We start from the raw sequence: 27,131 nt of genomic DNA, 5'->3' as shown, positions 1-27,131 counted from the left end.
CCCATTTATCCTGCTTATAAGGAAGGACAGTTTAAGTTTATTTTTGACTAATCTTAAAAGACCTTGCTTGTTTATTCCTTCTAATTTAATTTATTAAAATGGGAGATTTTTCAGTTTATTTTTATAAAAGACTTCTATAGTTCTATTAAAATGGTTCTTTCAAAAGTTTGTTGAAATAAAACCTTTGTTCAGTCAGAAAACGTGTTCTTATTCTTTTCAGGGTCTTTGCTATGAGAATTACTATTTAATAACGTATACCGCGAAACCGTGGTATTGTTTTAGACGATTATCATACCGTAAAAAATTCATACCGTTACAACCCTAGTAGTATGCCAACAAATGTCATGTAAAATGGCATTCAAACTCACATTATTTAGCATTTAACACTGAATAAAGCACATTAAGGTGTACCAGAGGTGAACATTGTCAGTTTGTCCTGTTGTTCAGCCACAAGAAATAGAAGCTGTTTCTAAAATATAAATTTCAGGTGTTGGTTAGAACAAAAACTCCTTTTACTATGGAAAATATTTCTTCTATCGTGTGCCAAAGCTTTTTTTAGAACACAATTTAAATCAGCCTTCAGGCTCGATAGTCAGGCACACTCCTGTTGGTGTTGTCAATCTGGCAAGCTGCGCTTGTGTGTTTTGAACCAGGAGCGCAATACCCAGTTCAACCACTTAGTGTCAAAGTACATGCTGCACCTTTAACTAAGGGATAACATTAACGAATATTAGCTATCAAGAACTAACGACTTTGCTCATTGTCTAAAATTAACAAAGATTAATAATATGGTTGGGTCATTAGACAATGCCATCATACATCTCTGATGGCCGATAGACATCACGACGCTAAGCCGGCATCGCAATCCTCTGCCCCATCCCTGTAGCAGCAGCAACCGGCTCGCAAACTGCTTCCATCTTTTACTTTCACACTAGTACTTCGTCATTTTAGCGAACACCTCAGATACTGTTGGCTGGTTCCTGTTAGTTGTGCACCTTTTTAACCGCCATTATAACAACACCACTGCCTATTCACGAGTCCCGCAGAAAAAAGTGATTGACAGGTGGTAATTATGTGTGTAACTTACCTTTATTCATTAACTGTATAATTTGTTTATGGGTAAAACAAAGACCATGCAAGTCAGGTAGTTTAAACGGTAGGCTACAATTAATTAATTAATTAATTAATTAATTATATATTAGCGCTGTCAAAATTAGTGCGTTAATGAATGAGATTAATTTTAAATAATTAACGCGTTAAAATAATGTACGCAATTAACGCAGTTGCAGGTTTTTTTTTTACTTCCTGTTGTGGTGGATGTGTGTTTAACATGCAATAAATGTGGATAAGACCAAGGAAGCACTTTTTGAAGGCAAGTTTCAGTATACAGTATACAGGGCATTACTCTGCCTTTCAGCATGAGCCCTCCGAGTTTAGCGTGTTTCCTCATTAAACGCAACGAAAGCGTATGCTTTGCGTTGTTGTGTCAGAATCCTTGTGAAATACAGTAATACTTTAGGATGCTTAGTTTAAGCAAATTTGATGAATGTGATCAAGCGTGTTGAATCTGAGGAGAGTCGCTCCAGAATGGAAGGCCGTGGTGGCCAAAACATCTGCAGCGCGTTGTGTGTGTGTCTGTGTGTGTGTCTGTGTGTGTGTCTGTGTCAGGCCCGTTGAGGGGTGTCAGGGGTGGAGTGAGCGACGTATCTGAGTAAGGGCGTGTGCGCGCGAGACGTACCTGAAGGACGGTGGGGGTGAGTTGCACGCGACATAGGCTACCTGAAGAGCTAGGAGGGATGCGAGGGAGAGGGGTGTGCAATGTATTTAACGACCGGTTTGCGAGAAATTATCATTCATTTGCAGGCATTTGGGAGTCTCTGTGCACTTGTGGGATACTCCTAGTCTTAGCAACTGGATGAATGTAAAGGAGGATTAAGCAAAATTGTTTCTACTCTATAACTAATGTTCTCAACTCACAGCAATAAAACTTTACAATGAATGCAACAGTTTGTATTCTATAGTTAATTATTATAATTTTTCATTTTCCATATCTGCAATTCCTGTATTTTGGCATTTTTTTGCAGTCCACTTAGAATCCAACATGGAAATCAATGTTTTCTTTATTGGCATTGATTGTTTTGAAATTTAAATGGAATTAACATGCCTGTGTTTTAATTTCTTTAATAAATATGGCTGTCAAGCCAGGATCTTGATGGTTTATTGTGGGTATGTTGTTTACATGAAGAAATCTGTGTTACAAGTTAAACAAAAATTCTATTAAATAATTATATTTTGAATTTTAATTCTAATTAACAATCATATTTTGAATAATATAATTAAATAGTTTGTGTCTTGCGTTTACATTAATTTTACATTTGAATAGCCAAAATTACAAGTTTCAGTATTTTAAATGTGATTAATCGCGATTAATTTTTTTAAAAAGGTGCGATTAATTAGTTATTTTTTTTTAATCGATTGACAGCACTAATATATATATATATATATATATATATATATATATATATATATATATATATATATATATATATATATATATATATATATATATATATATCACAACTTGAGTGTGTGTGCTACATCTGTGTGAATTAAATGTAATTTTATAAAACATAATCTGACATTACTACTGATTTGACTATTAAAACAAAGCCACAGTCTGCTTATAAATAAATGATATTCTAAATATAATATACATGCACAAAGAAAGATTTACTCACAGTACTGGATCCTTGTGCGTACAGCTGAAACAGGAACACTGTAGATCTTCTCTAGATAATTTCTGACATCACACTTGGTCATTCTTGAAGACAAAATCGAAATAGATGGATGTTGAAAGTTGCGATGGAGTAAGGGAACAAAATATGAGAATCTAAACTATGACCCTAGAATAGTCATATGGAAACATTTAAAACATAGATTCCCAACACTTTTTTAGTCCATGATCCATCTTTTTAAGTTTCAAAGTACTTTCGACCTCAAGGCCCCACCCCACCACATCCAAATAACTGAATTAAGATGTACACTTTAGGATCTCATAGATGACAAATAATCTTCAACTATATCTCTACTGACCTCTAGGTTGCGAACCACTAAATGGTTTGCTTTTGGTGGGACTAAAATGAAGTGAAAAGCATTTGTGACATGATCTTATTTCACAAACAAACAAAACTAAATTTTATCATTATGTTTTGAGTTACAAAAGACCCAACCAGTATCATTCAGAAAACAGGAAAGTGGAGCTAATGTAAAAAACACACTGAACTGCTTTGAAAAACAAGGATTTTGTCCACAAGTCAATCCATGCAATAAAAAAAAATAATTAAAAAATTCAAGATCTTTCTTCTGTTGGATTTCATTTTCCAAGAAATCCAACAAACAGATGCTCCTTCAGAAAGTGTATTGTATGCACATCTTTCAGAGTCAGCACCAGGCTGTGATGCCCAGATTTCAATGAAGTGGAGATTTGGCTGTGAAACGCATGTGAGAGAGAAGCATACAAGTGTACATTTGTCTGTGTGAAAGTGAGAGAGAGAAGCAATTCCTAGACAGCAGAGCACTCGAGCCACAGTGAGACGAATAGTTAGCAGACCTAAGTGCTTTCTGAGATCTTGGAGTGGAGAAGAATCTTTTTTTTTTTTTCAATTCCGGCCCCCCATTGACCTCGACCACTCTGCCAACACGAAAGACCTTTGATTCCCCATTCACTATTAACACTGTATAAGCCTGGAGCGTTTTATAATCTGATGTTAATGTACAGAACTAAGGTGGCAAATTTTACATCAATTTCCAGGTTCAAAAAATGCAAAAATATAACTTATATATATATATATATATATAGGAAAAAAAAAGTTTCCTACAAAAGACCTTATAGAACCCGCATGGACAGACTCTCAGAAATCAGTCAAGTTTGGTGAGGGAAAAATCTGGTTTGGGGTTACAGTCTGTATGGAGGCATGCGAGAGATCTAATAGTATCTGGATGCAGCCTTTATGATGCAAGCTTAGATTACATCACTTAGTAATGCAATGTCAGACACAATGCACTCAACAGAGTGAGTGACATCAATATGACGGGAAGGGTTAAGGGTGGGGTTAGGTGAGCGTAGTAAAAAGCATTGGATGCAGCTCAGATTGCACTGCACCAGGTCTGAATCCAGACCCCTCTCAAGAGATCTGCAGAATGGGTGACTACATCAACAGCCTGAGGTATCAAGACATTTGTAGGAAGAGGAGGCATTGAAGATCCAAATCCAAAAGTAGAATCCAAAATAATCTTGATGATCTCAAGTCCGGCAAGAACGCTTTCTTTGTCATTCCAGATGACTTTATTAATAAGTTATTTGAGTCATTGCAGAGATGTATGGATGCAGTCGACCAAGCTCATGGGAGTCATACACAATATTAATTATTTGTCCACTGCACCATGCCTTGATATTCTATAAATACATCTATACGCCTTTGTCTTTCATATACGCCACTTCTGATACCAAATGATCAACTAAGTCAAGTTATCATTTGCCATTCCTAAAACTTCAATACTTTTTGTGTGTGTGTGTGTGTGTGTGTGTGTGTGTATATATATATATATATATATATACATACATACATACATACACACATACATATATATATACATACAAGAAGTCAGAATTATTAGTCCTGTTTATTTTTTTCCCCAATTACTGTTAAACGGAGAAAATATTTTTTCAGCACATTTCTAAACATAATAGTGTTAATAACTCATTTCTAATAACTTAAGATTTTTCAAGACACTGCTATACAGCTTAAAAAGACGTTTAAAGGCTTAACAAGGTTAATTAGGTTAACTAGTCAGGTTAGGGTAATTAGGCAAGTTATTGTATAACGATAGTTTGTTCTGTAGACTATCATAAAATATATAGCTTAAAAGGGCTAATAATTTTGGCCTTAAAACGGCTTTTAAAAAATTAAAAACTGCTTTTATTCTGGCTGAAATAAAACAAATAAGACTTTCTCCAGAAGAAAAAAATATTATCAGACATACTGTGAAAATTCCCTTGCACTGTTAAACATCATTTGTAAAATATTTAAAAAAGAAAAAAATTCAATTTCTAATTCTAATTTCAACTGTATATATATATATATATATATATATATATATATATATATATATATATATATATATATATATATATATATATATATATATATATATATTTATCCCATTAAATATGTTAATTACAAGTGAAATACAATACTAATTTTGTATTAATTGTTACAACTTTGAATTTCAAAGCTAATACTAAAAGTAGTTTTCATCAATTGGATCCTAAATAGACAAAGCTAAGGTGTGAAACAATTTTAGCTTGTCCACTTTCGACCACTTCCAAAGGTACAGTAGTCGAAAATGCATTAGACATGATTGCTCTAGTCATGAGAACGCACATATGGTTGAATGTGTTCGAATGTCCACTAATGCGTTCTCCACCTTCTGAACTTATTCATAAACTGAGCAACTAAAAAATCTTAGGTTTGTATTGGAGGTAACAAACAATTTATAAAGTATTTTATATAAAGTATTTTATATAAAGTACAATTTATACTGATTTCTCACCCATTCAAATGTTTATTTTGCCTTTGAACTAGTTTTTTTTTTTTCCATTCCTGATCTTTTGCATAATGTTTTATATTCACCTTTAATTTAATTACACTTGTTCTAAGTTATTTAGTCATCGAACTTGATAAAATTTATATGCATGTTAAAACTGTAAAACAGAATAAAGTCAGAAGGCCTAATAAGAGTTGATCGGAAATAAAATAAATAAATAATTCAACGATTAGTAGAAATCGATAATTTGTAGTTTTTTTTTTTTTTTTTTTTTTTAGGAAATTACAAAATATGCATTCTTTTTTACAGACCCTACCTTATCAGAGAAGTGGCAATTGAAAGTTGAGAAAAGAGACACATCCAAGTCCTTTGTACATTTGTGAATAGATCAATGAAAATGCATCTTAACCCTTATGTGCTGTTCAGAACTTATCCACTCTCTTAATTTGGCCGAAATAATGATTCTTGGTGACAAATCTTAATTTGACACATATTTTGGAGTAAATGCTTTGAAAAGTTTTAAAATTCAACAATACTCTCTTAGCGAAATGACTACCCTTTTGTTATGTTTGTGGCTGTTTTAGCCCCCATTTGACTTTTATTATAATGACATTTTTTTTATTGTAAAGCCATGACACACAATTTAATCATGCACTCATGATAGTTGCTGGATTTCCTTGTTGGATAGGTGGTCAAATTTGTCATTTTTACTGTTAATCATCAGTTAAAAAAAAAAAAAAAAAAAAAAAACTTTGTTTCTGTCTTAAAAGTATGCGAATTTAGTCCACAGAGTTCAATGGCCTATGTGTAAACTGGCTCGCATGTTCCCTGCTATTGAACCAAACTGTGATAAATATCATGCTGAACCTGCAAATCTAGTTCACATGTTTTGGACCCGTCCAGCTGTTTTTCCTTTTTGGTAGTCTATTTTTGATTCATTTTCAGGAATTACATTACTATTAATATTGATCCTTCTCCGTTAATTGGCCTGTTTGGAGTTCTACCCCCTGATTGTGAGTTACCATTTAAATTTTCTGAATTAATAGCTTTTCTGTCATTATTAGCTAGGCGGTGCATTTTGTTGTAGTGAAAGTCTCCTCAACCCCCATCCCATACTGACGCCTTATTTTTTGTTAAATTAGAAAAAAAATAAATAGTCTTCGAGGTTCAGTGATCAAATTTTCTAACATTCGGTTGCCATTCCTGGAGCATGTCAAATCTCTGAGACTTAAGGCAGTTACTGTAGAGTAAATGGTTGCCATTCTTGCACTTTTGTTTTGACCTGTGGCTTCCAGATGAGTATTAGTGTTGATATAGCACAAGCATACAACTCATTCTTGACATAAAACCACAAGTTTGAAGAACATGCCACCCCCAGCCTATTTAGTTTGAAATATTTTCCCTTTTCTTTCTCTTTTATTTTATTTTCTTTTATTATCAAAGTTTATTTTACTTAATACACCACGCTGTCAACCTCAACTTTCATACTGACCTGTTTATATGCTTAATTTGAAAAATGAATGCACATCATATATTGTTTATGCACATCGTATACTGTGTGTTGCACAATATGAGGGTTATAGTGTGGTCTATTTTTTTTTTTTTGATACATTTTTACAGTTATTTACTTTTTTTTCTATTTGCACTGTTGTCGTCTTTTTTTTTTTTTTACCTTTGTTTGTTAACCGTCATAAAAATCAAATTATTTTTTTTTTTTAAGTATGTACATTTTTTGTTTAACTCAATATAACTCCCATTTAAAAAGTCTGAAAGTTTTTTCTCACAGGCCTATCTAAAGGGTTAATTTTGCCAACTGATGATCGGCAGTAAAAACTTTAGGTTTTACCTCTTCCCAATGGGGATAAACTCCAACAATCAAGAATGCATGATTATTTGGTGTCATGGCTTTGCTATCGAAAGAATATTGTTATAATGGAAGTCAATGGGGCAAAAACAGCCACGAACATAGTCAAGAGGGTTGTCAATTTGAACAATACACAAAGGTGCAGACAAGGCTTTAGGCACGTTGTAAGCAGCAACTGACTCCACATGACTCACATGAGCAGCACAGCTCTACACAACTACAAACTTCATCTTGGAATGCAAAAATACGACAGTGGCATACTTCTAAATTACTGTTTGATTCAAGAACCAAACTGAGCCTTGGACCCCACTGTGAAAATCCAGTTCAAGTTTGGCCTGCAACATATTTCAATCTTATTTCCTACCATTTTCTTGTATTATCAGAGGCTTGCTCAGCTCACATCATTGAATTATTAAAATTAATTAATAATAAAAAAAACAAAAAAAAAACAACCAAATAAAAAAAATTAATAAAATCAACACCGAAAAAAAAGTTAAATTTTTTATATTCAACTCTATTAAATCAATTAGATGAAGCACCAGGCAACACGGTCATGACCTTCAGCTGATGTAAACAGTGCCTTGTGCATGTGTGGCTTATCTTTTGTAAGCGCTGACGTCTTTTAAAGATAGAGACCTCCTTGTTGTTCAATCCTCTCGCCTGTGAGTTTGAGCTGCGCCCCACCCTTCACACATAAACACTCCACGCTCATCCCTAAACATGTGTGCTCACACCGCCCCACTGAAAGCCTTTCCAAGTAGGTGACTCAGAGGTAAAGCGACAAAACACTCCAAATTTTGAGGAAGTCCAAAAAAAGGGGGATGCTTTGTTAGCCGGTGACCTCTAGGTTACATTCACACCACTGGGACTATAAAGGCGGCAAGAAAGTCGACAAATAGCTGTAATGATCTATGAAAAGATCATTAAAATGAAATGATTCAAAGGAAGAGGCAAATAAAAAGATGAAAGATCAAATGTTGATGATGGATCAAATACTTAAAAGGCGGGCAGAACAGTAAATAAACGGAAATCCTGCAAGTACAAACTCTTTGTGAAGAGGCCCTCTTTCACAAAAACAAGTGCTTTGAAATTCTTTGGCTCTGATAATCGCTATGCAAACCAGGTTGGTTTCAAGTAAAACAACTTCTTGCCAAAGTGGAGGGTATCTTTGAAAAGTAGAAAGTGAAAAGGGGGATGTCTTTAATGTTTTAATGACAACTCTGTTGCTTTGTCTGGTTTCGTACTGTTTGCGATGGGACTGTGTCAAACGCAGCTCTGGAGTAGACAAAACAGTTTTGATGTAAAATGAAATGGTTTCAAAACAAGAAAGAAAACACACTCTTCCTTTGATCGCACAGGCACTAAATGTAGATTCAGGTGACAAGGATGCGTGCTGCAGATTAACGTCACAAAACACTCAAAGTAGTAAAACTTTGAAAAAAAACTTCCCCTGAGCACTTAGTGATAACATATTGTCCGATTTCAAGCGTGTGCGGTTTGGACGGAATAATAACTGAGGAACAAGGCTCCACCGTCACTGCTTTAGATGTACGCCCTGAGGTTCTCTAAAAAACAAAGCAGACTTTGTACTCTTTTCTTGTGAGGACTCCGATTAGACCCATTATTAACAGTCTGACTGCCTGTTTCGTATTACACCACAGCAATGTAATAATTATGGCTGTATTTCTTAGTGACGTTTCACAAACGTCATCAATAAAGACACAAAATGCTGGATCTTAAGCAGGCGAACGAGCTGTAAACAAATCTGAGAGTCTGGGAGCACCAAAGCATCATCTGGCACGCAACCGCACACCGAAACGTCATCCAGTGTTTTGTAACGAAATGCAGTGTTGCATCTAACCGGCCTGCAATTACAGTTAAGCTTCACTTAAGATGCTTTAATTCTTTGTGATCATCATGTGCAATCAGATCCCCACTCTGCAATTTACAGTCTCGAATTGAAAGGCATTTGTGGGGTTTGTCTGACACCTAGTGGAAAGTACAGCAACTATCATTGTAAACTGAAATTCTGTTATGACATGTTAAAAAAATAGAGGTAAAGTTGGTATTACATTCGCACATTTGGACTTTTCCCTTAATTATATAATTTCATAAATGTATTATTTGCAAACTCTAAACAGTGAAATCATATTGACAATCAAAGTACAACATTGTTCACAGTCAAATAAACAGTGTTAATGTTGTTTTCACGTCACACTTGCAGGTTATTTCAGACGAATATTCAAAGTGCTGTGGAAAACAATAGGGAGTGTGTCACAATTGTCACTGAACAAATGTGTGAATATTAAACCAACTTTACCTCAATTACAAAAGTATTTAATACACGACTAGTTTCATTAATGAAAATAACAAAATACTTACGCCATAGAAATACGAAATTGCACTGTATCAGGTGGCTGTTCTTTTCCTGGTCTGACCAGTGTCATGTTAAAGGTAGGTCGGAATATTCTCAGCTGGGGGTTACCCAGTTGGTATAAAGGGTATCTAAACAAAATACAAAAAAATCACATATTGAACAGATTTAATTTCATTAATAGCTAAAAATCCAACAAATTACCGTAGCACTTGAATGAATGCATGCATGTATGGACTATTCTTAGCATAGTCATATAACAACGCAATTGCTGTGATGATTACATGTCCCTAAATAAATAAGCAGCCTTAATACTAAAGTTTTCACCTATTATAAAAGTACCATTAAATAGGAACGACGTGGTCGTTGTTCACATTTGTAATCAAGTACAAAAAATGGCACTATTTTCAATGTGCTGCATTACCATGGTACGTTTCTACGTTAAAAGCGGGGGTTGTTATCGTTCAAGCAGGAAAACGTAATACATCGACAAATATTTGGAGTATTATTATTAATACAAAAATTCAAAGTATCATTTAAATGTATATACAAGAACACCTTGCATTAAGCTAAAGGTAAGTTAGGCTAATGCAATTTTCACGGTTTATATAAGTTATATAACATCAGTAAAGATTTTACTTATTTGACGAACTAAAGAAACATTTTTAAAAATCTCACATTATCCGTTTCGCCATAATCAGCAAATGTTCCGGATTTCTAGTTTGGCATGTGGTGTTTTGATTTTATTTTCATGTGCTCAAGGTCCTCGAACACTGTCGTCCTCTGAAAACTGCGCAGACAGGAGTTTTGATTTTCAAAATAAAAGCCCTCCCAAATTTAAATATACAAAAACTGGAGAACTTTACCTAATAGGTGAACTAAACGAATGCAAGTTTAATGCCTAATAAAAATTAATAAATAAGTAAAACATAGTCTATTTATAAAGTAATGATTTATATTTATACGATTTTCTTAAATATTATATGAGAACTTTTATTATAAAAGATTGGTCATTTCTTCATGTTTCCCCGTGTCACATTTGTATTTCCGACTTATAAACAATCGGGTCCTCAATGCGTTCCTGTCATATACTCGTTACATTTCATTATATTATGCCAATGATAAAACAAATTGAACTTAAAATGCTAACTGTCCACCGAAAACATCTGCAATAAATAAAAAAATAGCGTAGGGTGAATTTGAGTAATCTGTGATACCTAAGCTTCTGTGTGTTTATTTAAATACAATGTGATACAATGTGACCCCACTGCCCTCTGTTGTGCCAACCAATCCCGTCATAATCTTTGACCATCCTTCCCTACTTGCTCATTGATCAATTTAAATAAAAAAGGAACAAAATACTGTTTATTTTTATTGTACTTGCATAACGGGACCCTGTAACTTCTGCCAGAATGCATCAGCTCATACTCAGCACATGTGAAAAATCAGATTAAAAAAAAAAAAAAAACATCTTAGGGATTTCAGAAAAGTCTAAAATGTGGTTCTAATCAGTTAGACAGACATTGAAATAGAGAGCTAAAGTCAAAATTGCAAAAAGTGTCCCAGATAAACCGCATTCACCCCATCATAAGCTGGATTTAAGGTTTTCATGTTATGAATTTAGTCTATTCTTTTAATCCATATGTTCATTGTCTTTTCGGCTTAGTCCCTTTATTAATCTGGGGTCGCCACAGCGGAATAAACAGCCAACTTATCCAGCACATGTTTTACGGAGCGTATGCCCCTCCAGCTGCAACCCATCTCTGGGAAACATCCATACACACTCATTCAAAGTCATACACTATGGACAATTTCACCTACCCAATTCACCTGTACCGCATGTCTTTGAACTGTGGAGGAAACCGGAAAACCCGGAGAAAACCCATGCGAATGCAGGGAGAACATGCAAACTCCACATGGAAATGCCAACTGACCCAGCCGAGGCTCGAACCATCGACTTTCTTTCTGTAAAGCAACAGCACTACCTACTGCGCCACTGTGTTGTCCTAATCCATATATTGTTTGTTGTATTTTCTTAATGTTTTTTTTATAATTTTTTTCAAGTGTCAGTGTTGTTGATATTGTGCATTATTATTGTTCTTGTTTTTAAAAAAAAGGGAAAAAAAAGATAAATCTGCCTTTAAGTCAGATATCCAACTTAAAGTGGTATTTTGAACGTTCTTTCCAAATATGGAATGCAGCAACAACCCTCAAACAATATAATTTAATGATTTAAATAATTTGAAAATAATTTCAAAGGGATAGTTCACCCAAAATAAATGACAATTTCTTTTCAAGTCAAGCTTGATTGTCATTCCGCTACATGTGTGGACATACAGAGGAAAGAAATGGCATGTCTCGCAGAACAATGGTGTTACATACATTAATCTTAAATACAAACACAACACTGGATATAAGCTATTACAGAAAACTACTTATGACTAACATATACTATATAAGATACTACACATAAGACAGGCTATAATAGTAATTTTACATGAAACTGAACAATGTTGTGGGAGAGAGGTATTAAAGGTGAATATTGTGCCGAAGAGGTATTTAAAGATGAATGTTGTGCAAAATAGTTTAGCAAAATAGTGTTAAAATAGCTTATTGGAAAATAAATAAACTGAATTTGTATATTAAATAAAGCATGAACTTATACATTGTGAATACACTTTTAATGTGTGATGAGAACTTTTTATTTATTTTTTTATTTTTTAAATGTGTGTGGTGATTGAATGACAGTGGGAGAAAAGACATTTCAACAGTTTATTGTAAAAAAAAATAAAATGAAAAATAGCTTCACCGATTAGATTTTAATTTGATACTAGCCTTCCATTTATACAAAACACTCTTATTGACCTTCATTTGTTTGTTTTTTAAAAACATCTTTGAAGGTACAACATGTTTGGAAATGACATAGAATAAATGTATTTCCTTATCAAGCATTATTTACCAAGATTTTTTTTTTCAAGTGTTGTTGATAAAAAAAAAAAAAAAATTCCCTCCATCTTGAACATGTTCTCAAGTGGCACTATTCATTTTCATAGAAACCACCTAAATAATTTTTCACACAAACTTTTTAAAGCAACATTACAGTGTTGTGGAGGAAATGACACTGACACTGTGCGACAGCTATATTTTGTATAAAAAAATATTATTGATAATAGTCTCACATTAATGGCTTTAAAATATTTTAATTAAAATGTTATTTTCATTGTTGAAGTTTGTTGAAGCAACAAGGTAAAAACAGTGAGGTTGAATAATATGAAGAAATTATAGAAATGTAATAATTTTTTTAATATGTTTTATTGTCAGTTTGACAAAGAAAGAGAAATTTAAACAAATGTATTATTTTTTGGATATATGATTATATATTCATTCATTTTCTTGTCGGCTTAGTCCCTTTATTAATCTGGGGTCACCACAGCGTAATGAATGGCCAACTTATTTAAGAAAGAAGAGGTGGTTTGTCAAGCCCACTCATCCGAATGAAGCACAATTTAAAATCCACAATGATTCCAAGGGACATGGAGCGATTAAGAAAGTGTTTTGAGTTTCTTCTTTTGAACACACTATGGATGTCAATTTTTTACAGAAGAAAGAAACTAATAAAGGTTTGGAACTACTTAAAGGTGAGTAAATGAGTAGCCCATTTTACAAATACGTTCAAATAATACACAAACAATTTTGGCCATATTAATAATACTTTAGAATTTTATATTGGTGGCTTTGCCCCTATATCGTTGACTGTACAAATATGTACAAGCTGATTTTCACCAACAGGGGGCGCTAAAGTCTAAGTTCAGGCAGGTAATCATTTTTTTAGGAGTCACACGCACACTATCTTCAATTGTAATATGTATGTAGACTAATATATCGTACACAGAATTCACTTTTGCGCAGTTTTAAACATGAATTAATAAAGCTGAACAATTAGAATTACACAGAGCACCAAATTTTGAAAGTAGCTACTTATTTTTAGCAAATAAGGCTAAAATTAAAAATAATCAGCAATATAGGGATAGCCAAGGACCAATTACCAAAAAATATGTTTGGAAGTTTAGTAGAAACTGGATAGTGTAGCCTACATTTTGATGAAAACACTTACAGTTAGTTTGACCACAAAGTATTTATTTATTTATTTATTTATTTATCATTTATTCATTTTCTTGTCAGGTTAGTCCCTTTATTAATCCGGGGTCGCCACAGCAGAATGAACCTCCAACTTATCCAGCACGTTTTTATGCAGCGAATGGCCTTCCAGCCGCAACCCGTCTCTGGGAAATATCCTTAAATTTTTTACATTAATTTTTTGTCATTTCACATTATATTCAAAACTTAGTAAAATGACAACCAATCTCTCTAAATTAACCGTTTGACTTTCATTTTAGGTACGTTATTATTAAAGACAAATTACTGACATTTGTGTTTTTTATACAGGGAAATTACAGTATTATTTATAGAGTATTTTTTCTGTTATTTTAAATTATATTCAAAAGTTCGTAAAAATTACAAACATTATCAGTAAATTAACGGCTTGACTGTTATTTTATGTACTATATAAGTAATGACAAATTACAGCAATTTGTCTGTTTTTTACAAAAAAAATTGACATATTATTTAGAGTGTTTTTTCCTGTTTTTTAAGTACATTTAAAATTACATAAAATTAAAGTAATAAATTGTAATTACTTGCTCTGTAAAAAAAAAAAAAAAAATCGTAAAAAAAGGTTAAATGACTGGCAGCTATGTCTGCCAAATAAAAACCATAAAGTTATGGTAAAATTTCTTTGTTGAAAAAAGTGCAAAAAATAATAAATCTACAGATATTTTCAATAAAATGTTTACAGAAAAACACTGTTATTTTACAGACTTTTCCTAGACAATCACTATCAAATCCATTTAATAAAGTAACACACCAAGAGTGCTCACATACACCTGTTTCAGATTCTGCTGATTGCACACACACAGTCGGAGGATCATTATGAACTAATTACATGCACTTTAAAAGCAGCACAGACGCACACAATCGCTCTTGTTATACTGCTACTGTGAACATTATGATGCGGTTCTCTTCTTTTGCCTTGCTTTGTTTGTTAATTGTTTACGTTGTTTGCTTCCGGGACTGACCATTTGCCTTTTATTTGACAATGACTCTGGATTCCCTGCAAAATGTTACATCTGTTTGCCCCTGTGTTGACTGTTGCCTTTGCCTCTGCACTCATTTGTCAGTGTCCCCTTCATGTTACAGTTCCATTTCATTTAAGATCTGTAACTGAATCATTCCATATAACTTAAACCTCTACATAATTTACATAAACACTATTCAATAAGATGTAACAACTGTAATACTTAAGTTGAGAATTTTAATCAGTTGTATCTCGTTTGTTTTTTTCAAAATTTTTTGATCCAAAATAAAACTTTTAAATTACGATCATGAGCATGTCTTGGCATGTTATTAAAGGTGTTTAACTGTAATGATTTAGGTAATTTTTTTTTAAATAACATTGTTTTCTCTTGAACTTTTAGTGTAGTCACTTTATTGATGATGTTTGATTATAATAATCTAGGAGAAGTCTGTATAATAACAGTGTTTCTTTGTAAAACTCTTAGTGTATACCTTTATTGAACGGATTTGATCGTAATAATCTAGGAAAAGTCTGTAAAATAACTTGTGTTTTTCTGTAATCATTTTAATGAAAATATCTGTAGATTTATTATTTTTTGCACTTTATTTCAACAAAGACATTTTACCGTAATTTTATGGTTTTTGTTTAGCAGCCGTATAGCTGCCAGTCATTTGACCTTTTTTTTGTTACGATTTTTTTTTACAGTGTACCCAATTCACCTGTACCGCATGTCTTTGGACTGTGGGGGAATCCGAAGCACCCGGAGGAAACCCACGCAAACGCAGGGAGAACATGCAAACTACAGAAAGAAACGCCAGCTAAGCCGAGGCTCGAACCAGCGACCCAGCGATTTTCTTGCTGTGAGGCGACAGCACTCCCTAAAATTTAAAAATGTTACCTTTAAATTAAAAAAAATATGACACGTGTCAAAGTCTAATGTAATTTTCACCCCATCCAGCAAGTCACATCTGCACAATTAAAAAAATATATGTTCAAAGGTAACACTTTACAATAACAGTACATGAATAATGATGTATTCATATGTAAACTAAACATTACTTTATTATGAATTAATGATGAGTTAAGGTATGCACTAATCATGAATTAACTTTAAGTACAACATGAGTCACATGAGTTCATGTGTAAATAACGACTACCTTAATTACTTGTTAGTACATGTTGTTAATTAATGTATTAATTAACATTTAAGTTTAGGCTAAATCTAACCAACATGAACTCATGAGCTGTTAATGTATAGTTATGTCATGACTTTACTTGGAGGGGCACATCACTATTAACTCATCCTTAACTACTTATGAACTCCTCTTCATGTTGATGTTGACAGAAAACTTTTCTATTGTTGTTCAGTGTAAACTCACTAGTTGGACGTGCATAAGGAGTTCATGAGTAGTTAAGAATCGGTTAATGATGATGTGCCCCTCCAAGTAAAGTCACAACATAATTATACATTAACATATCATGAGTTCATCATGGTTAAATTAAGCATAAACTAATGTGGCAATTAATACATTAATTAACAAACAATCATGAACTAACAAGTAATTAAGGTAGCCATTATTCACACATGAACTCATGTGAATCATGTTGTAGTTAAAGTTAATTCATAATTAGTGCATACCTTATCTCAGCATTAATTCATAATAAAGTAATGTTTCGTTACGAACACGGGGAGAACATGCAAACTCCACACAGAAATGCCAACTGACCCAGCCAAGGCTCAAACTAGTGACCTTTTTGCTCTGAGGCGATCCTGCTACCCACTGTGCCACCGTGACGCCCTTATAACTTTTTTTTTTTTACCTAATCTTAGTGCTGTGCTTGACACTATATCACCAACATAGTCATAAATCAGTTGCAGAATTAAACTGGTATTCACTTTTAAAAAAAAATCCTGTCTGACCATTTTCATTTTGTTAACGTGAAGGGCACCTCTGATGAAAATAATTTTTTGGAAGCTGTTTTGACAGAACTGTGTGTAGGTACAAAATAGTGTTTCCACTGTGATATTGGAGGTAATATAAAGACACTACGTTTCTTTTTTTTTTATTTCCTGGAGCTAAAATAAGATTCAAATCCCTTCCATTTTGAGTCCCACCGCAACGTGACAAAGAAGTGTGGTTTCTCTGCCCACTGAATTGATTGTCAATCGTATATTAACATATCTCCATAGTAATGTATGTACAGTAATTTCCACAAGACAGGACATGCACAAAGCAACTAGAATTAAGAGATCTGTTCAGCTCTCTATGATCTTCAGTCATCATCAAATGGGATCAAGAATAAGATTAAAATGTTTTTAAAACAGTGCATGTTTGTAATGAATTACATCAATTTTACCATCTTTATCACCACAGCCATGTCAGTACAATTATTTTAAAAATGCTTTAATTCCGGTTTGTGGACGTTAAAACAAGATCATTTTGTACATTAACATAACGGATACAGCAGTGGATATTAATTTGTATCCTGTCACATTTGTCATGCAAAAATGGTGAAAAGTTAAACACATACACTGTGTGTGCATGAACTTTGTAACTTTGTATTGTGTGTGACTCATCGAAAGGCTTCAATAAACTCCACAACAAATACATCAAATAAGCATTGAGAAAGTTCCTACTGTAGGAACTTTCACAAAAGTTACATGACATCTGATTCCTTCATGTCTGTCACTGTGCCGTTTATCTGACACAGACGAGGTGGAGATAGTGTGCGGGGAGAACTTGCATTTAAGGCAAAGGCAACAAAAACAGGTTCATTGTGCTCAGATCAGAAAATTCTGATATTCTGAAAGCTATAATAAAGAATCTGATGGGTGTTTTGGGCTGAAACTTTACAGACACGTCCTGGATATGTAAAAGACTTATATTAAATCTTAAAAAAAAGTGTTAAAATAAGTGCCCTTTAAATGGAGAACCATCCAGATTAACGACAATATAGTATAGAGTCACAATGACCTGATTTACTTGCCGGTTGCTAGTTTTTCACTTTAAAAACATATGGTACAAACCATAAAAGTAATTGCTAATTTTCACGTTAAACTACCGTATTTCATTAATTTATAAAACTGGCAACCACAGCTGCCACTTTTTTACTGTAAATTTGACAGATTTTTACATTGATACAGATTTTTTTTTTTTTTACATTGATACAGATATTTTTACAGATACTCAAATTGCACTCACAAAGTATTTAAAGCACTTCATTTTATCCAAATTTCGTTATGTTAAACCCTTTTCCAAAATTGATTAAATTTAGATTCTCCTTTAAATTCTACAATAAAATATTTCAGCATGACAATGTGAAAGAAGTATGTTCAAAATTATTGCATTTGAAAACATTTGAAAATAAAACATACCCTTGTACCTTAGCAATGTTAATTGTAACTTTTATTTATCAGAAATCAATTAGAATTTTCAGCAAAGCCAAAAAATGCAACCTGGTCATTAATAAATTTACTTATCAGCTACCTGAGGTATATTAGAAAGAGCTCCTAGGTTTGGGACAGTTTGCCAAGGTTCTTGTAATTGAATCATAGTGCAAAAGTGCCTTGTCAAGGTGCCAATGTTTAGCAAAGGGTGGGCTCGGGTGGGTTAGAGGAGAAGTACTCATGCAACCCGACTCCTCTCAACCTTCAACCAAAGGTCTGTTCACACACTGTTTTCCAATGCTGCCATTTATAGATTGGCCCATGCAGTTTGTTTGTGACTGAAACTGATGACTGTTCAACATGGGGTAAAATCCAAAATGATCAATATCACTTCTTATGACATATATATATATATATATATATATATATATATATATATATATATATATATATATATATATATATATATATATATATATATATATATATATATATCATCATATATATATACAGTTGAAGTCAGAATTATTAGCCCCCCTGAATTATTAGCACCCCTGTTTATTTTTTTCCCAAATTTCTGTTTAATGGAGGGAAGATTGTTTCAGCACATTTCTAAGCATAAAAGTTTTAAAAACTTATTTCTAATAACTGATTTATTTTATCTTTGTCATAATGACAGTAAATAATATTTTACTTGATATTTTTCAAGACACTTCTATACAGCTTAAAATGACATTTAAAGGCTTAACTTGGTTAATTAGGTTAACTAGGCAGGTCAGGGTAATTAGGCAAAGTATTGTGTAATGATGGTTTGCTCTGTAAATTATTTTTAAAAAAAATAGCTTAAAGGGGCTAATAATTTTGTCCCAAAAATGGCTTTTAAAAAATTAATAACTGCTTTTATTCTAGCCGAACTAAAACAAATAAGACTTTCTCCAGAAGAAAAAATATTATTAGACATACCGTGAAAATTTCATTGCTCTGTTAAAAATAATTTGGGAAATATTTAAAAAAGAAAATAAAAATCAAAAGGGGGCTAATAATTCTGACTTCAACTGTATATATATATATATATATATATATATATATATATATATATATATATATATATATATATATATATATATATATATATATATGCCAATTATTTGCATTACAATTAATAATTATTTAATCACTTGTTTGAATACTACAAACGTGCTTACAGTATAATATTTGCATGAAAAATCAGTCTGCAAAGTAAAATAGTCATGCAGGCAAAATTTATAATAGAAGATAAATGACTAATTACTATTATTTAAAAAAGATTGGGGTTAACTGTGAGTAAAGATGCCAGGAGTGCAGGCACAAGAAAAGCTATGGAAACTTTCCCAGCTCAAGTTATATTAAATATCCAAAAAGGAAAGGGGAAATTGTAAATTGAAGATCCAGACAGGAAGATGGAAAAGTCTTTTTCGCTTAAAATGAATACTTGGGCTTGTAGAGGTCTGCTATTTTTTTTCTTCTTTTGTCAAACAGCATTTTATATTTCCTTGAGGGACGGCCATGCCACTCATATTTTCCATTATTGCATTGACTGGGATATTGTGTTACATGAATGTACATGAAAAAGATCTGCAACTGTAAAAATCAAGGTGGTCCAAAACATTCCAGCAGACTTGCTCCATGAGAATAAATGGATGCATTTGCAGATGCAATGAATTGAGCACTCCAGTTCCTTTAGTGAGATTGTACTTCATATTTGTAATATGCCTGCTTTATTGAGAAATAAATACAATATCAAATATAATATATATTTAAAAAATCTGCAAACATTTATTAATCTGTTTGTTTGCTTGTATTTAGCACTTGAATCAATGGAACACAACAAACGCAAAAAAAAAAAAAAAAAAAAAAAAACTATTCTAAAAATAATGTTGATATTTTCTCAACTGAAAAAAATTGTCATTTTATTTTAAGGAAAAATAATCGCTATCACCTAACAAGTAACTATGACATTTAGCTCAGTAAACTCATTTGTTGTTATTAATAGTTATTGAAATACACTACCTGGCAAAAGACTTGTCGTCGATCCCAGTTGTAAGAGCAACAAATAATAACTTGACTTTTAGTTGATCATTTTGAAAAGTTGCAGAAGGTAGATTTGTCTGATGAATCATCTGTTCAGCTGCATCCCAATCATCACAAATACTGCAGAAGACCTACTGGAACTTGCATGAAAACAAGATTCTGACAAAAATCAGTCAAGTTTGGTAAAGGAAAAAAATATGGTTGGGGTTACACTGAGTATGGGGGCTTGCGAGAGATCTGCAGAGTGGATGGCAACATCAACAGCCTGAGGTATCAAGACATTCGTGCTGCTCATTAATACACACCACAGGAGAGAGCAAATTCTTCAGCAGGATAATACTTCTTCTCATACTTCAGCCTCCATCTGAAGTTCCTAAAAGCAAAGAAGTTTAGGTGCTCCAGGATTGGCCAGCCCAGTCCCCAGTTTGAACATTATTAAGCATGTCTGCAGGGGTAAAATGAAGGAGGAGACTTTGCCATTGCAGAGATGTATGGATGCAGTCTTCCAAGCTCATGGGAGTCATACACAATATTTGTTCTTTTTCCACTACAACATGAATTTCTAGTCTATACTGTACATTATTTCTGTTAATTGACAATATTTTTGTCTAGGTAAAGTCAGACTTTACTGTCTTAATTAAATCAAAGGCAAGGCATGATCAAAATAAGTTTGATAAAAATAAGTGTAATCTAGAGGCCTTTGCCTTTCATATAAGCCACTTCTGATACTAAATAACCAACTAGAAGTCAAGTTAATATTTGCTGGTCCTAAAACTTGTATTGGCGACAAGACTTTTGTCAGGTAGTGTAGTAGTTTGTTTTAGGTATAGGGTTATGAAAGTAGAACAAGATTATGTAGAATCTGTGCTTTTTAAGTACTAATAAATAGCCAAAATTTAATAATATCCCATTTATAGATTGGCCCATGCTGTTTGTTTGTGACTAAAACTGATGCATGTTCAACATGGCAAAAAATCCGAAATGATCAATATTAATTCTTATGTTACAATTATGCAGATTAATTCATGTATTTATGCACGATGTCTCTAAATATTCTATAAAGTTTAAAAAACAGACACAAAAGCTTTTAAATAATGATTAAAAAAAGCTTAATAAAACATTAAACACTGTAAATATAACTATATTCTATAATAAAGTTTAACAAACATTTTTAGGTTATGTAGATTAACTAAAACAATTTGCTTGAAAAAAAAATACAAAACTGTTATATCTATTTTTTATTTAGTTTTTTCTACAAATAAAACTTTCATCATTAGACAACACAAACAAGGTTAGAGTCATGTGAGGATGTCTGCACAACAAAGTTGAGGATCAACAAGCAAATTATTTAGAAAATCATCTTGCAATTTAAGGTTGAAACAGGAACAAGATAAATATGGAAAAGGAATCCACATTGCAGTGCTTACTGAACAGTTTAAGACTCAGCAACAATGTATCTGTGTGTGCTGAGTCTAAAGTCTGTAAATATTAACGGAAAATTACGTACACTGAAAAAAGTGTTGCATGCAGAACTGTTGCAAACAATTTATTTGTGTTGAATTTAAACAAACAAATTAAGTTTAGTAATGTTCAACTTAATTTGTTTGTTTAAATTCAGCCCAAATAAATTGTTTACAACCTCCTAGCGTAAAGAAATTGAGTAAATCCAAGGAATCATCTTTGAATCATTTTTTTCAGTGTATTACTCTCTGAAAATGCAAAAAAATTAAATAAAAAATCCCTAAAATAGCGTAATTACAAAATACAAGTGGAAATTGAATGTTAGAATTTTTATTACAGAAAACATCTCTAAAACAACGTTGGTGTTGTATATTACACTACAAAAACCTTCTGTTATTTTACATTTGACTTATTTCTCTATCTACTATCTCTAATACATCATATTATTGCAAACGACTAAAATGTCCATAAAATTCACTTTGGTAAACTGTAGAGTTGAAGTTTCAACATTAAAATTCGACAGAGCAGAGATCAAGGTCTCATGCACATCAAAACAGTAAATAAACAGAAAACACAAAATACAGTTAATTAACAGATTTTTTTTTTCTACAGTGCAGATATAATCAAATTTATTCACTATAAATGTATACTAGCGTTTGTTTTTCACTCTATCCTCACAGTCCGTGGAAAGCCGACCCTGCCACCAATCATTCAAACTGTTATTTATAGCACTTCTCAACGGAGTCGTATAGTTGATGTGTAAATTGAGACTCTTCCTTTGGACATGGCCCCAAAGCACGCTCAACTCTGACCCTGAGCCAGGGCCACTGTAAAGTTGAACTTGGCATAATCACACACCAAGAACAAACACACATCTGAAGACAAGAGCAGAAGATGGTGACCTTTCCCTTATATTTTGAATCTACTTCTAGGTCCAAATCTAAACATTTCTTTAAATAACGCAGATAAGTTGAAGTAAAAATGATGACAGCCAGGAGTCAGCTGATAGGTGAAGCCGTTTAGTGGTTGTGTGATTATTGGAGAAGAGTGAACAGCGAAGGTGAGGTTCCCACAGCCTTATCCAATGACCACGGCTCTGCCAGCAGAATCCTGAGGTGCAAAAGGGCTGACTTACAGAATCTGAGCCAGTCGCAACTAATCTTTCAGGCATTTAGGCTATTGGCCTCTTCGACACGTTGGTGATTCACTGTCAGAAGACGTTTTTCTATGTGTTTTCTGGGAAAGCAAGAGATACAGTTAGACATGGAGGTATGAAGAAAGAAAGAAAGAAAGAAAGAAAGAAAGAAAGAAAGATGGATGGATGGATGGATGGATGGATGGATGACTAGGCATACAGATGGACAGAAAAATGAATGAACAAGCAAAAGAAAGAAAGATCAATTGATGAATATATGGATAGTTAGATGTATACATAAAAGAAAGAAAGAAAGAAAGAAAGAAAGAAAGAAAGAAAGAAAGAAAGAAAGAAAGAAAGAAAGAAAGAAAGAAAGATAAATGAATGAACAAAAGAAAAAGAAAGACGGGCAGACAGACAGATGGACAATTAACAAATAAATGAAAAAAGAAGGATGGATGAATGGATGGTTAAATGGCTGACTGAAGGAAAGAAAGACAGACAAATGAAAAAAGAAAGTAAGAAAGAAAAATTAGCAGACAGATGGAAATCAAACAAACAAACAAATAAAAAAAGAAAAGATGATTGGATGGATGGATAGAAAAAAGAAATATATAAAGAAAGAAAAATAAATAAATAAATATGGTCAACCAGCCAAATGAGTGAACAAAAAAAGGAAAAAAAAATAGATGGATGGCTAAAAGAAAGAAAAAAAGATGGCATAAAAGAAAGAAAGATGAATAGACAAATAATGAACAAAAGAAAGAAAGAAAGAAAGAAAGAAAGAAAGAAAGAAAGAAAGAAAGAAAGAAAGAAAGAAAGAAAGAAAGAAAGAAAGAAAGAAAGAAAGACGGGCAGACAGACAGATGGAAAGTAAAAAAAAGAAAAAAAGAAGGATGGATTGATGAATTACGGGCTGACTGAAAGAAAGAAAAATGGACAGACAGACAAATGGAAAAAAGAAAGAAATAAAGAAAGATGGACAGACAAATAAAAGAAAGATGGACAGACAAATGAAAGAAAGAAAGAAAGAAAGAAAGAAAGAAAGAAAGAAAGAAAAATGTAAACTAACATGCAAATGAAAAAGAAAGAAGGATGGATGGATGGATGGATGGATGGATGGATGGATGGATGGATGGATGGGTGCTTAAAAAGAAAGAAAGAAAGAAAGATTTTTTGATTTTTGATTTTCACAACACTTTATTACAAAAACATTAATACATTATTCAAACAATCAGCTCACAAAAAAAGTGAGGAAAAAGAAAAAAATAATCCAAAATGGGAGCAAAGACCAACTCATTTTCATAAAGCTCACACAGAGCACCGGCATAACACCACATCAAGTCAAAAGAAGGAAGATCATCCATAGCTTTAAAAACCAAAACTCAACAAGAATTCTTGATTTGACAGAATTAACAAAAACTGCCAACAAGTTGTGATTCACATTTCCTTCAATTTTTTGCTTTCTCGTACAATATACTGCCATCTTAGCTTGTCCTATTAAAAAATTGAGAAGCTGACATTTAAAGCGTTTCCTCTGAACATATTTAAACCCACAAATGAAAGTTTTAGTGGAAAAGGTTTCTCCAAAAGATACAAACAAATTCTGTAAAACAGTAAACAAAGGCTCAAGTATGGAGCATTGCATAAACGTGTGAAAAACAGTTTCTCTCTGCAAGCAGAAAGGGCAGTCATGACAAACATCAGGATTTAAAATTGAAATAAAAGCATTAACTGCAACAGCACCATGCAAAATTCGCCACTGTAAATCTCCATGTCTTTTAGTTAATGGTAACTTGTACAGTGATCGCCATTGAGGGTGCTCATCCTCATTTAACTTTAAAACCTCACGCCATGGAGTGTCCACTCTATTGTTCAAACCCATTTTTTTTTAAACTTTAACACATGTTTTATATAAAACCTTCCCAGAAGCTGACTCTTGCCCAATTATTATTACATCTTTTCAATGTAAAAACACCCCTTCACAGTTTTCTAAGTTGGGAGATAATGACAAAAACGAGAAAAAATCATTACAATTTGGAACAGTTAACCCCTCATAATAGTCCTCCAACAACCTGATCTCTTCAGTTGTGAGAGATGCCCTCCATTGTTCAAGGAGTTTGGTAACTGTCCGTTTAGAATGTAGACCCAAATGTCCAGCAACTGCGTCAGCATTTTTAAAGTCTTTTCCAGCTGACTTTAATAAACACCCAAGAGTTGTTATTTTAGCCGATGAGAGAATTTCGTTGAGTGCAGGAAAAGATCCCCTAAAGGATATGTCCATACGTGAACCACAGATTAAAGGTTCTTGTAGCAGCCAGTGTAAAGACGTTGTATCTAAAGGTCTGTGCACAGTAAACAAAGTCCATATCTTGAAGATATTACGGTAGAAGATTGGAAGTTTGGATAAATCCATCCTTTTAGGAATCAGCCAAAACAAAGTTTTCTCAATGCCCACATTTCCAAAAGACTGCATTAGCAAAAAGGTTATAGATCTCCAGTTTGCGTCCAATGGTCCATTCAAAAGTCTCTGCACAAACTGAAGCCGAAAAGCTGCTGTTCGGCTCTGTAAATGCACAAGTCCATGACCTCCTTCTTCCTTCGGCAAATACAACACAGCTTTCGGAACCCAGTGTAGTTTATCCCAAAAGAAATCTATCAATACTGACTGAACTTTTGACAAAAGATTAAAAGGAGGATCCACACACATTAGCCGATGCCACAAAGATGATGCCAACAAATTATTAATTATCAATATGCGGCCTCTGTACGACATATTTGGAAGTAAAAAATTCCATTTACTAAGACGACCTTTTATTTTTTCAACAACACCTTCAAAGTTTTTTTGTACAACTGCTTCATTTCCTAAAAACACTCCCAGATACTTAAAACCCTCTCTGGTCCAAAGTAAACCATCGGGGAGGTTTGGTTCTCCATTTAACCATTTTCCGATTAAAATGGCCTCGCTTTTAGACCAATTAACTTTGGTAGAGGAAAACTCCTTGAAATCATTTAGCAATTTTAACAGCAATTCAACATCATCTTGACAACTAATTAAAACAACAACATCATCTGCATATGCTGACAATTTAAACACAATTGGACATGATGGAACACATAACCCGTGCAAATCTGCTCTTAATTTATTTAAAAAAGGTTCAATTGCTAAAACATACAACATTCCGGACAAAGCACAGCCTTGCCTTACACCTCTAAAAACCTTAAAAGGAGCACATAAGTCACCATTAACTTTCAAAATACTCTCAACGTCACAGTACAACACCTTCACCATTGAGATAAAACTTGAACTAAAGCCAAAAGCCTCTAGAGCATCCCATAAATCCTTATGCTCGATGCGATCAAAAGCTTTTTCCTGATCAAGCGACAAAAGACCAATATCTAAATTAAGCTTTTTGACAAGGTCCAGAACATCCCTGATAAAGGATATATTGTCAACAATACGTCTACCAGGTACACAATATGTCTGGTCAGGATGGATCACCTGCTCCAAAACTGCCCCTAATCTGTTTGCCAGGACTTTTGAAAGCAATTTGTAATCATTGCACAACAAACTGACTGGTCTCCAGTTTTTGATGTCGTTCAGATCTCCCTTCTTTGGCAGTAACGTGAGAACTGCTCTACGGCAACTTGTGGGAAGCCGCCCATAGGCCAGGCTTTCTTTGAGCACCTCTAGTAGGTCCGGACCCACATCCGGCCAAAAGGACTTATAGAAGTCAATCAACAACCCATCAAGTCCAGGTGCTTTCCCACATTCCATGCTTTGCAGGGCCTCCTCCAACTCCTCCAGAGTTAAGGCCTTACTGATCTCAGCATTAGCCTCTTGGGACAGCTGAGGCAAGTTTTCAAGGAAGACATTAGTCGTTTGTTCATGCATAAGATCACTTTTATACAAATGCTCATAAAAACTCACCTCTCTTTTTCGAATATCAGAAGGTTCTGACAACAAAGATCCATCTTCTGATTTTAAAGCATGTATAAGCCTTCTTTGTCCATTTTTTTTCTCTAAATTAAAAAAGAATTTAGAAGGTGCATCCATCAACTCTATACTCTGATAGCGGGATCTGACCAGCGCTCCTT

General features: G+C 33.4%; 1 protein-coding gene across 1 annotated transcript in view; it reads right to left on the bottom strand.

Moving 5' to 3' along the window:
- The window catches only part of mrpl23 (mitochondrial ribosomal protein L23), a 38,449-nt gene extending 27,842 nt beyond the window's left edge, over positions 1 to 10,607 (bottom strand). Inside the window, 3 exon segments of the mRNA NM_001002052.2 lie at positions 2,739 to 2,821; positions 9,854 to 9,976; positions 10,524 to 10,607. Coding sequence (NP_001002052.1) covers positions 2,739 to 2,821; positions 9,854 to 9,976; positions 10,524 to 10,540 — 223 coding nt within the window. The 5' untranslated portion in view covers positions 10,541 to 10,607.
- Positions 10,608 to 27,131: the final 16,524 nt, after the last annotated feature.

The sequence above is a fragment of the Danio rerio genome, chromosome 25 (assembly GCF_049306965.1).
Source record: "Danio rerio strain Tuebingen ecotype United States chromosome 25, GRCz12tu, whole genome shotgun sequence".
Lineage (NCBI taxonomy): Eukaryota > Metazoa > Chordata > Actinopteri > Cypriniformes > Danionidae > Danio > Danio rerio.
This window is presented reverse-complemented; position numbering and strand designations above follow the sequence as displayed.